Here is an 18,258-nt window from a genome sequence, read left to right on the forward strand (position 1 = left end):
CAATTTGGGGGGAAAACAATCTAACAGTGATTTTCCTGAAATTCCAATTCACAGTTGAGGTCAAAAGTTTTTATACACCTTGCAGAATCTGCAAAATTTAAATATTTTACCAAAATAAGAGGGATCATACAAAATGCATGTTATTGTTTATTTAGTACTGATCTGAATAAGATATTTTACATAAAAGACGTTACAAGAAAATAATAGTTGAATTTATAAAAATGACCCTTTACCCTGCTTCAAATTCAAAAAGTTTTCAACCCCGGATCTTAATGCATTGTGTTTCCTTCTGGAGCATCAGTAAGCATTTGAACCTTCTGTAATAGTTGCATACGAGTCCCTCAGTTGTCCTCAGTGTGAAAAGATGGATCTCAACATCATACAGTCATTGTTGGAAAGGGTTCAAATACACAAAAATGCTGGAAAAACAAAGAAATTTGTTGGACCTGACGGATTTTTCTGAAGTTTAACTGTTCAGGACAAACAAGGGACTCATGGACAACTATCACTAAACAAAACACAGATGTGGATCATTCAGGTAACAACACACTATTAAGAATCAAGTGTATGTTACCTTTTGAACGGGGTCATTTTTATAAATTCAACAATTATTTTCTCTTGTGGACTATATGTAAACGTCTCCATGTCAGTACTGAATAAAAAATAACATGCATTTTGTATGATCCCTCTTACTTTAGTAAAACAATTAACTTTTTTCAGATTCTCCAAAGTGTATGTAAACTTTTGACTTCAACTGTATAATGCTATAAAAAGTTCCAGGTTTGCTGTGCTTGTTTGTAGGACTACACGATTTGGCCAAAAATGGTGTGAATTTATATTATTATGACTATAAAATAATAATAATTGTATTGTTAAATAAAATACTTATTTTATTACAATATTATACCTAGATTAAATAAGAAATATTATTTTCATGACTGTAAAATAAAAAATTAAGTATTTAAGAAAAATATAATCATTTTATATTTTTATACAGTACAACTGTAAAATTACAATACTATTAATTTTGGCTGTCTTCACTTATTCATTTTCAAATGTTACATCATCAAGCTTGCATTTTGAAAGTTTCTAAGCACTTTACAACTTTGCAAAGATTTTTAGACAACTTTAAAGGTTTTCAAGGTTTTCAGATTTTCAAATAGTTGTATCATGGCCAAATATTGTCCTATCTAACAAACTCACAAAGACTAACAAAGACTCCTGATGTTCTAGTTTGTGCATCTGAATATCTTTTTTGATTATTTCTTTCCATCAGCCCGGTGAGACGTGGTTGTTGTCAGACGGCTGTCACTCAGTGCTGTGCAACCCATCAGGCACCGTAACAGTGCAGAGCCACCGTATCAACTGTGAAAAGATGGAGCCCCCCGTCTGCCAAAGCAACCTCCCAGCCCTCCGCTACAATCACACCTGCGGCTGTACCTGGATCTGCCCCTGTACGAGCACACACCTCTCACTAATCTCACACTCAGCACCAGTATATCACACAGTGCAATGCACCACACCTTTCCTGTGTTAAGTAATATCACCTGCGGGTTTCAACAGTATTTTTCTTAAATTCATTATGTGATTGGACTGCCAAAAGTAGTCGTTTTCATTGAAACTTGGCTTAAAAATGCTAAATAATTAGTTGAAACGGAATTACTGAATGCATGAATTTTAAACTTCTAACTTCAACATGCATACTTTAATTCTTACAGGTAGTTGCATGGGAAGCTCCACTAGCCACGTTGTTTCATTTTCGGGTGCGGCTTTGAAACTGAGAGCTGCTTGCTCCTATGTGCTGCTGCGTACTGGAGGGGCGGAGCTAGTGTTGCATACGGCTGCCTGTCAAAGCTCGCCCAATCAGATCTGCATGAAGAGTCTGGAGATGAGGGAGGGCGGGACGAGTGTGGTGCTACGGGATGACATGAAGGTTGGTACATTGCAAAAGCATGCTAAGTGAAAGGGTTCACTAAGTTCGCAGAGAGGGTCAACATGTTCTCTGTATTGCAGGTGACTGTGGACGGTGTGATTACCGCCGTCCCATTCAGAAGTGAGGGAGTGACTGTGACTCAAATTGGTGCAATATTGCACCAGCTGAGATCAGAGCAGCATGGTTTCACACTCACCTTCACTCCCCACAGCAATGAGTTCATGGTCAATATGGACATCGCCATGAAACCCAACACCACTGGCTTATGTGGTAAATACACTTCCTGTAAAGAGATAGTTCACCTAAAAATAAAAATGACCCCAAGTCATTGTAGGTGTATATGACTTTTCTCCGTGCTAAAATGTCCTGTCTCTTCCAAGCTTTATAATAGCAGTGAATGGGTGTTGAGATTTTGAAGACCAGTAAAGTGCATCCATCTATCATAAAAGTGCTCTACAGAGCTCTGGGGGTTAATAATGGCCTTCGGAAGTGAATCGACGTGTTTGTGTAAGAAAAATATGAAAATATTTATTGGACTTCAAAATCTCAATACCCATTCACTGCCATTACAAATTGTGGAAGAGCCAGGGCATTTTTTTAATATAACTCTGATTGTAATCGTCTGAAAGAGAAGAAAGTCATATACACCTAGGTTAGCTTGGGGGTGAGTAAATCTTGGGGTAATTTTCATTTTTGGATGAACTATCCCTTTAAGCTTATGACTAATTTTTGGAGTTTGATTGCTTAAGAGAGTATTGTTGTGTGCTTTTCAAAATTAATTATTTTAAATTTCATTTAAATTTATAAAAGTGATTTAAGATAGCATGCAAAATGGTCAAATTCAAATTAAGAATTCTTGAGTTATAAAATGGGAAATGAAATTCAAAGAAATTCATATATCCGCTTTGTAGATTTGAAAATTTGTTAATACGTTTTTATTTATTCATAATCATATGGAGTATTTATGTACAGAGCCAACTACAGAAATTTGTATTTAATTCAATAGTTAAAATGCATATTTATTTAGAATTATAGAATTATATTTGACTTAATAAATGAAAGAACATATTAGAAGTTTAATTCAATTGTTAAATGTTATATATAGTTATAGAATTATATTTGAATTTAATAGAATATATATAATATTGTATTTTATACAGTACTAGTCAAAATTTATCGAACAGTAAGATTTTTTTTTTTTTCTTCTGGTCACCAAGCCTGCATTTATTTGATCCAAAGTACAGCAAAAACAGTCAAATTCAGACATATTTTTAGAATTTAAAATAACTATTTTTTATTTGAATATATTATATTAATTGTTTATAATTATTCCTGTAATCAAAGCTAAATTTTCAGCGTCATTACTCCAGTCTTCAGTGTCACATGATCCTTCAGACATCATTCTAATATGCTGATTTGCTGTTCAAAAAAACATTTTTTATTATTACTATTATTATCAATATTTAAAATTCAGGATTCTTTGAATAGAAAGATCCAAAAATCAGCATATATCTGAAATAAAAAGCTTTTGTAACACTTTTTGTATACACTATACCATTCAAAAGCCAGTATAAGCCAGTATTTTTATTATTTTTTTTGTAAAAAAAATTATAAAAGTTAATACTTTTATTTAGCAAGGATGCTTTAAATTGATTAAAAGTGATTTATAATGTTACAAAACATTTTCATTTCAGATAAATTATGTTCTTCTTTCTATTGATCAAAGAAATTACATTTTAAAATATATTCAAATAGAAAACTTGTTTTAAATCGTAAAAACATTTCGAAATTGTACTGTTTTTGCTGTGCTTTGGATCAAATAAATGCAGGCTTGGTGAGCAGAAGAGACTTCTTTCAAAAACATTAAAAACTTTTGACTGGTAGTGTATGTGTGTGATGTACATAACTGGTCTGTCTCTCTCTCAGGTTCCTGCTCTGATGATCAGACGGGTCTGTTGTTATCTGACGGCAGTGTGACCACAGACCCCGACGTGTATCTGAAGGGATGGGCTCTGGGCGAGTGCGTCCAGCACCAGGTGGTTGAGTCGTGTGCCGCGGGTGTGGCGAAGGGCTGCGACGTGTTAAGTTCTGAGGTGTTCAGCCGTTGTCACGCGCTGGTCCCCCCCGCAGGACTATGTGCAGATCTGTCGGACCGTGGCCTGCCAGCCTAACGCGGTCTGCGACCTTGTTACTGCGTACAGCAGCGTGTGCCGTCAACAGGGAGTGTGTGTGGACTGGAGGACGCCCACCCTCTGCCGTGAGTCTTCTGTGATTAATGAGTCATGAAGTGAAGCCGCAAGGACCCTGCTTGACTTCAGTGAGATGGGGGTACTTTGATCAGCGTGACTGAGAAAGAACAAACAGGAGTTACTACAGATCTGTGTGCAGTAATGAAAGTCTCAAGCTTTTAATGTGGAAGCATACATCTAGTGGCTATGAAATAGTCGCCCCAAAAATGAAAATGACGGCAGTCACTTTATGCTGTTACGAGCACAAAAAGAGACACATTTACTCAACTCTTACACTGCCATTCAAAAGTTTGGGATCAGTAAGATTCGTTAAGATGTATTTTAAAGAAGTCTCTTATGCTAATCAAAGTTTCATTTATTTGATTAAAAATACAGAAAGAAGTAATATTATGAAATATTATTGCAATTTAAAATAACAGTTTTCTGTTGGAATATATTTTAAAATAGAATTTATTTCTGTGATGCAAAGCTGAATTTTCAGCATCATTACTCCAGTCTTTAGTGTCACATGATCCTTCAGAAATCATTCTAATATACATCACAGGAATAATTCTATTTTAAAGTATATTAAAATAGAAAACCACTATTTTAAATTGCAATAATATTTTACAATATCCGCATTTTTTTCTGTATTTTTAATCAAGTAAACGGAACCTTGATAAGCAGAAAAGACTTCTTAAAAAACATTAAAAATCTTACTGATCCCAAACTTTTGAATGGCAGTGACTCCAAACTCCAAAAAGCATAATAAAACAGTTTTGTTAGTCATTAATCAATGATAATTGTATTATTTCTATATTATTATAGTATTTATTATTATTTAGATTTTTTAAATATTTTCTTTATTTATACTGATTATGTAATCTAAAAACTTTTGGGATTTTGTCAATTCATTTGGTTTTTTTTATATTTCTATTTTTGCTTACATTTTTTTTATTTCTGTTTTAGTTTTAGTAATTTTAGTACTTTATCTGAACGATTTTTTTAAGGTTTTCATTTTCATTAACAATAACACTGCTCTTTAGAAGATTAAAAAAGAAAAAATAGAATGAGAAAAAAATAGATAAATAAATAAATAATAATAAAATAATAATAATATATATATATAATACACAGGTCCATTTTTTTTTTACACCTGAAAGCTGAACGCATAAGCTTTCCATTGATGTATGGTTTGTTAGGATAAGATAATATTTGGCTGAGATACAACTATTTGAAAAATCTGGAATCTGCGGGTGCAAAAATATCTAAATATTGAGAAAATCACCTTGTCCAAATGAAGTTCTTAGCAGTGCATATTACTAATCAAAAATCAAGTTTTGATACATCTATGGTAGGAAATTCACAAAATATCTTCATGAAACATGATCTTTACTTAATATCCTAATGATTTTTGGCCTAACAATAATTTTGACCCATACAATGTATTGTTGGCTATTGCTACAAATATACCCGTGCTATGTCATTAATAATTTTGTGTTCTACACTTGTGATTCAAATGCTTGATTTTCACATTTTATTTTCTGTGTGTAGCCATGACATGCTCAGACTCAATGGAATATGCTGCCTTGTCGAACCGGATGTTTGGAGCAGTGCGGACGGAGCCAGTTCAGTCGTGGTGACATGATGGGTGATGGTTTAATGAAGGGCAATGGATCAGTGTGCTTGAACACTCCCACAGAGGGCTGTTTCTGCCCTGAAGGGTCTGTGTTAATGGGAGATAAGTGTGTAAGCAAAGAGACCTGCAGCCAGTGTGAGGACCAGCATGGGAAAACCCATAAGGTATATTGATTTTACTATTTATTAGACATCATTCCATTATAATAGTGCTACTGCCACCACTTTATAAAACCAATAAGCCTCTGTCAGTTTCATAATGTTGGTGTGTGATTCAGTTTATGGAAAGCTGGAATCCTGAGGAAAACCCCTGTCTTCTGTGCGTGTGTCTGGATCAGCAGCGCATTAACTGCACAGCGTTACCCTGCACAAACGCTAAAGGTAAAGACACAGTGTGTATACGCTCTCTCTCTCTATCGTGCACTATACGATTAACAGCCCCATTTCTTGAAGTGGTTTCTCAGTGTGTGTTGTCATGGCAACTGTTGCTGTGCTACAGCCCCAGAGTGTGGACAATGTGAGGTTCTCCGGGAGAAGACGGGATCTAAGTGCTGCCCTGAATATGAGTGTGGTGAGCTGAGAATACACATCAAACACAGAGAATACAAAAATAATGTGCTTTTATACAATTAACTTGTCCATAATGTACATTCTACTTACTGTATTTGCACACACACATGCATATATACAACATAAATAATTCTAATAATAAATCAGCATATTAGAATGATTTCTAAAGGATCATGTGACACTGAATACTGGACTAATGATGCTGAAAATTCAGCTTTGATCACAGGAATAAATTAGATTTTAATGTATATTAAAATACAAAAATGTTATTTAACATCGTAATAATATTTCACATTATTATATTTTTTTCTGCATTTTTGATCAAATAAATGCAGCCTTGATAAGCATTTTAAAAACTTTAAAAAACATAAAAATTTTAATGATCCCAAACTTTTGAACGTATACATATATTGAAAAACAGGCTGAAATGACAATTTATTATTGCTGCTTAATTACCAAATTTGCAAGAGCTCATATTAGAGATTGTAGCATTTATAAAAAGTAAAAATTTGTATTTTTAATAAATACTTTTATCATACACTGAACTATTTTTAATGATTAAATGAAATTAGTAATCAGTAATTACTTGAAATCAGGAAACGCATATAATTTAACAACAATTTATTTAACAAAAATAGATAAAATAAAAATAGATCGTTTTTCTAGATTCTTTTAAATGTTTTTTATAGATTTATTTTTTTTTTTTTTATTAAAATATTTTTTTCATTTAATAATTATTTATTTTTTTGTTTAATATTCAATATGATTTAATAAATTCAAATGATTTAATAAAACTTGAACAATTTATGACATTTTTACAATAATAGAGCCATATAATATTTTATTTTTTCAGAAATTCTGTGTTGTCTGTTATATATTTTGTGCTCGAATATGTGTACAAAACCATGCCACACAGAGACACAAAGAATATACATTTAAATAACAGTCTTTTTGTGCTTTCATATTCACAGATATTAGCCCTACTTTTGATTTATTCATCCAAAATTTGTAACTTATACTGTAAATTCCATATTTATGACTAGATTCCATGTTTTCCGCATTGCGGAAATCATAGGGCCCTAAATATGTTATGCTTTCACAATCTAAAATCACAGGACCACAAAACCAGTCATAAGGGACAATTTTTTGAAACTGAGATTTATACATCACTGAAAAGCTAAAAATAAATAAGCTTTCCATCGATGTATGGTTTGTTAGGACAAGACAATATTTGGCTGAGATACAACTATTTGAATATTTGAATCTAAATATTGAGAAAATCGCCTTTAAAGTTGTCCAAATGAAGTTCTTAGCAATGCATATCACTAATCAAAAATTAAGTTTTGGTTTAATTACAGTAGGAAATTTACAAAATATCTTAATGGAACATGATCTTTACTTAACATTCTAATGATTTTTGGCATAAAAGAAAAATGTATCATTTTGACCCATACAATGTATTTTTGGCTATTGCTACAAATATACCCATGCTACTCATGACTGGTTTTGTGGTCCAGTGTCACATATAGTGTTGTTAATACTGTGTGTGTTTCTAGTGTGTGACCCGAACTGTAAGCGGCCAGATCCCCCTCACTGCGATCACGGGCTCAGTGTCGTCCTCACAAACCCTGGAGACTGTCTGCCAGTTTATCAGTGTGGTGAGAGCACACACACCTACATGCTCACATACTCTCATTCGTTTCACAAAGATGGTTTTCAATCACATCAATCTCTTCCACCGCCCTCTGTCAGTTTGCAAAAAGGATCAGTGTCCTGTGACAACAAAACCATCCTGCCCTGCATACAAGAAGCTGTCTGTCATTCCGTCGGAGTGCTGCGATTCGTACGAATGTGTGTGCGACTGTCAAAACATCACCCGCACATGCCCCCCGGGTTACATCACGAAGACCACCACCAATGACTGCGACTGCATAGAGGTCACCTGCACGCCCGATAAGGTTGGCACGCTTTTGTGCTCTCGCTGCGTGTGTGTTATTCACTTGCCCTTGAAGCTCCATGTCCGGATGAGTGTACTCTGCAATCAGCATGTAATCGACTATTTATATGTGCAGGTGTGTGTGGTGGACGCTGTGGTGTACCAGGTGGGCAGCAGGTGGGATGAGAAGTGTAAAACCTGCACCTGCACAGAGCAAGCAGACAGACAGACTGGCCTGCACATCGCTCAGTGTGTGGACCCCGTCTGCAACCAGATCTGTCCTCTGGTGCGTCCTACACAACTTCTACCCTTCTGTTTTGAAAAATAACACCGCCCTGCATCATATTTGCTGGATTGAGTCCAATATTTGTTTTTTACTAACTTTTTGAGACCGCTTTTGTTATTTTAATAAGTGCATTAAAGGATTAGTTCACTTCCAGAATAAACATTTCCTGCTCATTTACTTACCCCCATGTCATCCAAGATGTTCATGTCTTTCTTTCTTTAGTCGAAAAGAAATTAGGGTTTTTGAGGAAAACATTCCAGGATTTTTCTCCACAAAACGGACTTTAATGGGGATCAACGGGTTGCAGGTCCAAATTGCAGTTTCAGTACACCTTCAAAGTGCTCTACACGATCCCAGCCGAGGAATAAGGGTCTTATCTAGTAAAAACAATCGATCATTTTCACAAAAAAAAAAAATTAAAATGTTATATTTTTAACCACAAATGCTCATCTTGCACTAGCTCAGCATTGCACATCTACAACTTACAAATCATTTTGGAAAATTCACAGGCAAAAGATAAGGTAGGACGAAAAACTCTCTCATTATCTCCTCCAACTTCAAAATCATCTGATATCGTTGTTTCACCTTTTTTTGTAAAGGGCGTTTGACTTTGCATGTTTGTTTGTAAACACTGGGTCTGTATTTCCGCCTACGTTACATGATTACATAATGTGTGAGGTCAAGCTAGTGCATGACGACCATTTGTGGTTAAAAAGTATAAAAAAAAAATATTTTTTTTTAGAAAATGACTGATCGTTTCGCTAGATAAGACCCTTATTCCTCAACTGGGATTGTGCAGAGCTCTTTGAAGCTGCAATGAAACTGCAATTTGGACCTTCAACCTGTTGATCCCCACTTAAGTCCACTATATGGAGAAAAATCCTAGAATGTTTTCCTCAAAAACCTTCATTTCTTTTAAACTGAAGAAAGAAAGACATGAACATCTTGGATGTCACTGGGGTAAGTAAATTATCAGGAAATTTTTATTCTGGAAGTGAACTAATCATTTAATGATGATACATATACTGTACAGAATTTGAAAATATTCATTTTTATTTTTGTGAAATGTGAAGTAATGTTTTTATTAATAGTTTATTAATATAACATTCTCAAATTAGATATTAGGCACATTAGCATATTATTTTTTGCATATTAGCATATTATTTTTTAAGGTGTAGGGCTGTGTATTAATTTGAATTTTTATGGATTTTATTCATTTTTATAAGCACTAAATATATTATAATGATCATAAGTCACTTTAAAATATAAGTAGTGGCATTTACAATGCATTTAAAATGCATTGTGACATACTGTATATTCATCTGTACTTGATTTCATTAGTTTCAGGCTATGATATTATGACAGATTTTTCACAAGGCAAGCAACATTATTATGCATACTTTCATAGAGGATTTGTACTAACTCCTAACCTCAGGTATTACATTTTTCTGCATTTTTTTTTTTTTTTGCACTACTGAATGCACAAAAACCATTAGTAGTTTCATTCAAAGTCGCAAAGAAATGGAAGTAAACACATCTTTTCTTCCATTAGATTATTAGAAAACAAAAAATGAAGGGTGGGGACTTGGTTTTATCCATCAGTTGTTCATTAAATTTTGAGATGTGGGTGTTGCACTCTAAAATGGGATAAATAAGTAAGAATAAGACAGGCTTTATGTGGACTAAATGATTGGAGAAATCCGGAAAACATCACCAGACAGAAGTCGTATAAGGGAAGATTGAGTTATTTTGATTCAACATTAACAAACAAGTTCAAAAATAAGAATATTCATGTATGAATCATTCACAATAAGACCAAGACCAACAAGCATTTAAAAAACAGACAGGGTGAATTTTCATTTTATGCTGACTTTAAAGAAATAGTTCACTCAGAAATGAAAATTACTCACCCTCAAGCCATCCTAAGATATATATAACTTTCTTCTTTCAGACGAATACAGTCGGAGTTATATTATACTGTGCATACACGAGGGAGTGGCATTCCAGCGGATCACACAGGAAGTAGGCGAAAGTAGTGACGAACACAGAAACGCAGTGGAGAGAGCAAAACAAAACACCGGTCACAAATCAGTAGTGCAAAAGAAGGTTTTGTAAAGAAAAATGTTGGCGGATTTCGATATAAGCAAAGAGGAGACTGGTTTTCCTTTGCTGTAAACAAAACTTGGTTGTTGCAAGACTAGCATATTCTCACCAGAGCTTACACTACATCCTACGTCATCCGCCAGAATGCCACTCTTACGTTACACACGCAGAAGTTAGAGATTACGGTTTATAAAGGTTTAAATTAATTTGCTTTATAAGGCCTTTATTAATTACTTTTTATGATGGATGGATGCACTTTATTGGACTTCAAAATCTCAATACTCATTCACTGCCTGAAGCTTGAAAGAGCCAGGACATTTTTTAATATTGTACTGGTCTGAAAGAAGAAACTCATATACACCTAGGATGGCTTAACGATGAGTAACTCATGGGGTGATTTTCATTTTTGGGTGAACTATCCCTTTAAGGCAAGTCTGTCAACTTGGTGGTCTATTTCCAGTCATGCAAGTTTAGCTCTGAACAACGTGAATGGAAAAGACCAACAAATCAGGAATAAATTCTGACAACAATCATATTGTGCTGCTTTGTAATCACAGAAATACCGTATTTCTCATGCTGGTCTAGCTAGTGAATATGCACATTCAAGAGTAAACAAAGCTCTTAATTACAATGCAGGACTACAGCCAACATATAGAGTGTTATCATTTCTCCCATTGTTTTCTATACGAGTGGACCGTCTCCCCATATAATGTCTCTTATAATACCTCAAATTATGCAGGATGTTGAATGAGCTATTATTCTTTTGTAGATTTACTAAAAAATTGCGTTATTTTACACATAAATTGTCTCCCATATCGTGATCAAAATATCATAAACTCTTTTGATTGAGTCCGTAATTAACCACCAAGAACATCATAGCGAACCAAACCTGTCTGGCAACTTTGCAACCCAATAACCAGGCAGCTACTCAGAAAATGTAAAAATCTACTTAATATAATTTCCGCCACCCCTTGGTGACATTAACAAAAGGAAACAGTGAAGAAAAGCTATTACATTTTGATGAAAGAAGCAAATAGGTTTTCCTTTACAATAACAGGCAGCGATGAATCATGCACAATAAGTCTGTGGACATTTATAGCTAAATAAAAAGGGCCGGTTATGACTTCACATTGATTTTGTGGATTTTGTAGGGAACAACATACTCTCACTCAGAGGGCGAGTGCTGCGGTCACTGCCGTAAATCCAGCTGTGTGGAAGGAGGACATTTGAGACAGGCGAGTATTTAGTGTCTTTTTCCTCCTACTCTCTGTCTTTGTTTGATTACTCTACATTTAGATCTGAAAGACGTTTCATTTTTGCAGGTGGGAGAGCAGTGGGTGTCTCCGCACGACAGATGTGTGTGGAGCGAATGTGTACAGGTCAATGAGGAAGTGTTCATCCAGCATATAAACGTGTCCTGCCACCTTATGGACACACCAACCTGTCCACTGGGCACTGAGCTCCAGTGCAACACAGTAGATGACTGCTGCCCGAGCTGCCACTGTGGTACAAAGAGTTCAAAATTAACTTAAAGTTGACACTTTTTTAGCTTTTGCATTAGTTGGGTTTCTGGCATATCTGCCATCTCAGAAAAGCTGAAAATACAACACACAGCCAGTTTGTTATGGGCTGTCTGAGTCTGAAACTGTTTCTACGTAGATAGCTAGCTATTTAAATAAGACCAGCAATTTATGTGTCTTGTGTTGACACACCCCACAGAAGAAAGGGGCGGGGTTAGTAGTAGCTCATTATCATTTAAGGAGACATGCAACAAAACGGCTCATTTTGAGACGTTTTTGACAAGGTAAAAAGGGTGTTGTTTCACACAACTATTAAGGAATTTTAAGGAAAGTATGTTTTCAAGAAGACCCTGAAGAATCATAACACCTTGTTGGAAATGGGCATCCGATGTCCCCTTTAATAACTTAATGTCACACTTACCAATAATAGATGAACTGATCAAATTTTATTATAAATATTTATGGACTGCAATGAAACCATGTGACCCTGGACCACAAAACCAGTCAAGGGTTAATTTTTTTACATTTAGATTTATACATCATCTGAAAACTGAATAAATGAGCTTTCCATTGATGTATGGTTTGTTAGGATAGGAAAATATTTGGCAAAATAAAAGCTAAATATGGAGAAAATCTCCTTTAAAGTTGTCCAAATTAAGTTCCTAGCAGTGCATATTAGTAATCAAAAATGAAGTTTTGATATATTTGTGGTAGGAAATTTACAAATTATCTTCATTGAACATGATCTTTACTTAATATCCTAATAATTTTTTGGCATAAAAGAAAAATCTATAATTTTGACCCAGACATTGTAATTTTGGCTATTGCTACAAATATACCCGTGCTGCTTAAGACTGTTTTGTGGTCCAGGGTCACATATTTTACAAAACTTAATTTTATTTATTTTTTTCATTTGAATATTTTTACATTTTTTAATTACATTTATTAATATTTTAATATTTATTAAAATATGACAGTGCAGTTTTTTAGCTGACTTTCTTTGCATATTGGTGACAAAAAATGCTAAATACTAGTGCTTCACAGTCTTACTCTCTTAAAAGGAAAGAACTCAAGACATTTGAAGGGTTAAATCTTTGCCTATTCCTTTAGGTGAGGGTTGTATAATCATATAAATCTTCTTTAGTTGGCAACAATTATATATGCACAATTGGTTAATACTGATAAACAAAAGCCAATATTGTATATATTAAATATAAATTAAGTTTTATCTCAATTGAGTTTTATTTAAACAATTTAAAATAAGGGTTTAATACAATTCTTTATATATATATATATATATATATATATATAGTTATTTATTGCCTTATAAGCAGCAAATGCAAACTTGTAGAAATCTAAAAATAAAAACGTAATAAAACATCAATAAATAAAGAGCATTACGTACAATAATCGGATACATTTTTTTCTTCCAGTGATAGAATGTAGCTCTCATATATGCTCTTTCAGATTAATATTTCAAAAAAAAAAAATCCTTAAAATAAATAATTTTCCTAAAAATGTCCATTAATGAAATTTCTGTCAAAATCTGATTATTGGTAATATTACTAAAACCCTGAAGAGGTTTTATTCACTCACCAAATCCCATTTGGTGTTTGAAGTGTTAAGTTTGGACCCTGCACACACACACACACACACACACACACACACACACACAACTCTATTGCTACACTCTGTCATCTTTCCATATACATTAATGTTAGTTTTTTTTCTTTCTGCAGTTCCAATGGATGTCTGTGTGATGAATCAAACTGTTATTGCGGTAAAGATGTTGAGTTAACATACAGAATACTAATGTGCCGTGTGCAGATGTCTTGGTGCATAACAGATTGACTTTGGGGTGTCTTGCTCTGTGTGTGTGAGTAGGCTGGAGAGCGAGTAATGCTGGATGTGTGCACACACTGCGAGTGTGTGAGAGATAAGAGGAGTTATCGGCTCTCTTGCAGGAAGATGAGCTGCTCCCCCTGCTCAGAGGTAAAACCCTTTACTCTGAAGATTATTAAAGGGCTAGTTCACCCAAAAAAGGACAATTCTCTCATCATTTACTCACCCTCATGTCATTTAAAAAGCTGTATGACTTTCTTTCATCCACAGAGCACAAAAGGAGATGTTTTGCCCATGTTTAGAGAAAAAAAAAATACAATAAGAGGCGCATAACTTTTCAAAAAATAGCTTTTTAATTTCATTCTCATTTTTATGTTCTATATGCTGCACCTAGATGTGTCACGTTTGACGTACATAAAGAGAAAGACAGTCATTATATATGACATGAGGATGAGTAAACGATAACAGAATCTTCATTTCTATGGAAACAGTCTCTTAAAAGGACTGTCAACCCTGTATGTATGAATACAGTCACATGTGTGTTTTGTTCTTACAGGGATATACACTGGAGCCGATACCTAATGCATGCTGCGGCCGTTGTGTAGCAACTGCATGTAGCATCCAACGACCTGACGGACAGCTGGTCTCTCTGAAAGTAATAAATATGTGCAGACATGAGTCAGTGTCACAACAGCCACACAAATATTTAACAGCACAACATTTTCAACATTGATAATAATAAGAAATGTTTCCTGAGCGGCAGCAAATCAACAAATTAGAATGATTTCTGAAGGATCATGGATGCTGGAAATTCAGCTTTGCATCACAGAAATAAATTATATTTTAAAATATATTCAAATAGAAAACAGTTTTTTTAAATTGTAATAATATTTCACAATTTTATGTTTTTACTGCATTTTTTAAAATCAAATAAATGCCATTTTGAGAAAATAACAACCCCAAACCTAAGAATAGTAGTCTATCAGGCCATTGCTTATCAGTCACTGAAGAAACCTACAGGAAAAAAGTTATCTGCAGGCTACATTTAAAAATCAACTCCTGACGCTTGAGAAATCATATGAAACTATCTAGTTAGGTAGTTTGAGAACCTGTGCTGTAAATGCTCCAGATGTTCTATTGATTTTCAGATAGTGTCATAAATGTGTACATATTCGTGTGTGTTCAGGCAAATACAACGCGTACAGATGGCTGCACTAAACACACATGCAGTGTGAATAAGGATGGAGAACTGGTGCTGGAGACGCTTGTGACAACATGTCCTCCGTTTGACCACAAACGCTGTCTGGAACATGGGGTACATGCACACACACACACTTTACTTTCCTAATCCTAGAACAAAGATTGCATGACAAACTATTCCTATTCCTATTCTCTTCCATATCTGCTATTCCTAATCCTTAATCTACCAAACCCTAAACAACAATCCAGGAGCATATTGTACTTCTAATAAACCACTATAATTGTGTCGCATAATAACAAAAGTGAAACAATGTATTCTTTATCCACAGGGTAAAATAAGCCAGATTGGAGTCACCTGCTGTGAAATGTGTAAGAACAACCAACAAAAGCATCATTTATACATCCTGCTCACTTTATAAACTCCATGTCTGCACGATTAATTGAAATAAAACCAAATTTGCGATATGGATTAGTAAGATTATCAAATTACAAAGACGCCGCTTAGTTAAATAAACATATGCACAGGTATTTAAGAGTGGAACGCGTCGCTGTGTTGATTCAGCGTCTCAGAGCTGCTATGGTTCGCTGTAAGTGATATATGGCACAAACTCCATTTTAGGGCTGTCACAATTCCTTGATTCATTTAGAATACTCGATTTTAAAGCTCCACTACATGTGGCTCCACACAATCTATAATTTACATGTGTGGAGCATCTCAAATTCCATCTCTGCATATTGTTGCAAGTTTGAGTTTATTATAACGTTTATCTGGGAACGCAACGTGTGCCATTTCATCAGATTTGTAAGGTAAATCGTGTGCCATTTCATCAGATTTGTAAGATAAATCATTTTAAATCTACACAAACACAGGAGAATAAATCAGTATCTTTCTCAATATGCTAAATATTCATTGCAATTTCAAAATAGAAGCTCAAAGCCTCACCCTTGGTGAGTTTACATGTTTTGTTGTCCTCATATTCAAAAAATGACAATGGCTGTAGGATTTCTGCTGTAAAGAAATAGCCAAATATTACAGATTAAGTTGAACTAAATGTTGTGTAGTCAATTTTAAACAAAGATTAGATTGCGCTGTAAAGTGTAAAAACAATCGTCAGTCCGTTGGCGCCCTCTGCAGTTATTTGTTTTAAGGCATAATGTACATTAGTGCTATTGTTTATAATATACAGTATATTTTAACAGTTTTGTTCAATAAAACGGCATTATTACTTGCTTTTGATATTTTACTTGAACTATTATTGCTATAACTATCATTGCTATTATACATGTATCTGAAGTCATTTTAAAAGCTATCATTTCCTTGGGTCTATTTTATTTAATACAAAAATGTTAATTATAATGATTCGATTACTCGATTAATCGGCAGAATAATCTACCAAGTACTCAATTACTAAAATAATTGTTAGTGACAGCCCTACTTCATTTCTGCTCTGAGTTTGGGTCGCTTTAACTTACTAGATTTGTAATGAGAAGTGCTTATCAACAAAAGAGAAGCTTTAAGTCAAGTCATTTAAATACAAATCAGAGGCATCCGTCAAAGTAAATGCTTAAAGTTCATTTTTTAAAAAAAATTAAGAATTTAATAATTTGTTATTTAGTGATTTTTATATTTCACTATTATTATTGCATAGCAATACTGATATATAATCACACTGACTTATAATCAAATTTTGCCCCAAAAATAGGCACATCAAACCCATTGCCATTTTTATCAGAAACAAAAAATTCAAAAATATTGCATTCTTGCCTGAAATACTCCTGCAGCCCTACTCCATCCAAACTGATCTGAACACGAAGTGTGCATATGTCTGTTTAGGTACGGAGCCAGAGTGCAGCAGGACTGTGGGTTTGCTGGATTACATTAGAGTGGATGACTGCCAATCAGAAGAGAAGATAGAACTCACTTACTGCGAGGTAAGTCGATGCATTTTTATATTTTATTGCATGAAGTTATGTACATATTGTTTATCTGTCTTTTTCTCTCACCCACAGGGAAAGTGTGACAGCAAGTCTATGTACTCTCTGGACAAGCACAAGGTCGAGAGCGAGTGTGTGTGCTGCTCGGCTACAGGCACCGTGCCCATGAATGTTCCCTTGCGCTGCGCTAACGGCACACAAACGCACCACCAAGTCCTTGCCGTCACCGGGTGCGACTGCATGTCACACGCCTGTCCGACCGACTGAAAGCAAACACGCAGAGCTGATAAAATAACATATAAGTGAATACTTTCACATACGCATCCACAGCCGGTATGTTACTCAGTGGAATTTTTGACCACTGATAATTAAGCACTTTATCATACATTTCAACATATAAAGCATTAAGTCACATCATTAATTAATAAACACTTATTTTAAGATTACTGCTTTGCCAATATGCAACTGTCTATACAAATATATTCTTGATCATGAATAACTATTGTGTGGTTGTAGTTTATGGGTGTTTATTAGACTGACCTACAATAAAGAACGAGGCTAAACAAGTACTCGACTTGTGCCACTCGGTGGTGCTCTGGACACTTGAACTCATTTGTGTGAGAGCGTTCATGTGCACGGAGAATACTGATCAGTCAATTAGTTGTGAAGGGTGTTGAAGGGTACAATTCACACATGTGGAGGACATGAGTCACACATCAAATACTTGTTATTCACTTGTCGGCTTTATTAAATATTAAGTAATATAAAGAAAAACACTTTTTAACATTAGATTAAAAAGCTTTGGGTTCATCGTAACAACCAAATGATAAAACAATTTGTTATGTGCAGAAAAGGATTAATCTCAATTCCAGCTGCCATGACCTTAATAATAACTGCACAATCATCTGGAAATCATGTTGGAAAGTGTGTTCATTAAACCCAATGAGCCACTGCATTATTATGATGTGTTTTAAAGGTAATTATGAAAGTGCATGACTGGTCCATGCATCCTCTAGTGGGATTTAATACACTATTAGTGATCAGATTGCTCAAATTGCTGGCTAAAT

The 18,258-nt window shown here is 34.6% G+C and overlaps 1 protein-coding gene across 1 annotated transcript in view; it reads left to right on the forward strand.

Moving 5' to 3' along the window:
* Positions 1-17,799, forward strand: part of vwf (von Willebrand factor) — a 43,002-nt gene extending 25,203 nt beyond the window's left edge. The window contains 21 exon segments of the mRNA XM_051135151.1: positions 1,277-1,454; positions 1,719-1,933; positions 2,014-2,203; positions 3,860-4,053; positions 4,055-4,190; positions 5,716-5,750; positions 5,752-5,964; positions 6,078-6,180; positions 6,299-6,370; positions 7,926-8,027; positions 8,122-8,327; positions 8,442-8,591; positions 11,846-11,929; positions 12,017-12,200; positions 13,954-13,994; positions 14,099-14,206; positions 14,613-14,711; positions 15,243-15,371; positions 15,586-15,625; positions 17,091-17,188; positions 17,267-17,799. Of these exon segments, the coding sequence (XP_050991108.1) occupies positions 1,277-1,454; positions 1,719-1,933; positions 2,014-2,203; positions 3,860-4,053; positions 4,055-4,190; positions 5,716-5,750; positions 5,752-5,964; positions 6,078-6,180; positions 6,299-6,370; positions 7,926-8,027; positions 8,122-8,327; positions 8,442-8,591; positions 11,846-11,929; positions 12,017-12,200; positions 13,954-13,994; positions 14,099-14,206; positions 14,613-14,711; positions 15,243-15,371; positions 15,586-15,625; positions 17,091-17,188; positions 17,267-17,458 (2,769 nt within the window). The 3' untranslated portion in view covers positions 17,459-17,799.
* Positions 17,800-18,258: the final 459 nt, after the last annotated feature.

Source organism: Labeo rohita, chromosome 18 (genome assembly GCF_022985175.1).
Source record: "Labeo rohita strain BAU-BD-2019 chromosome 18, IGBB_LRoh.1.0, whole genome shotgun sequence".
Lineage (NCBI taxonomy): Eukaryota > Metazoa > Chordata > Actinopteri > Cypriniformes > Cyprinidae > Labeo > Labeo rohita.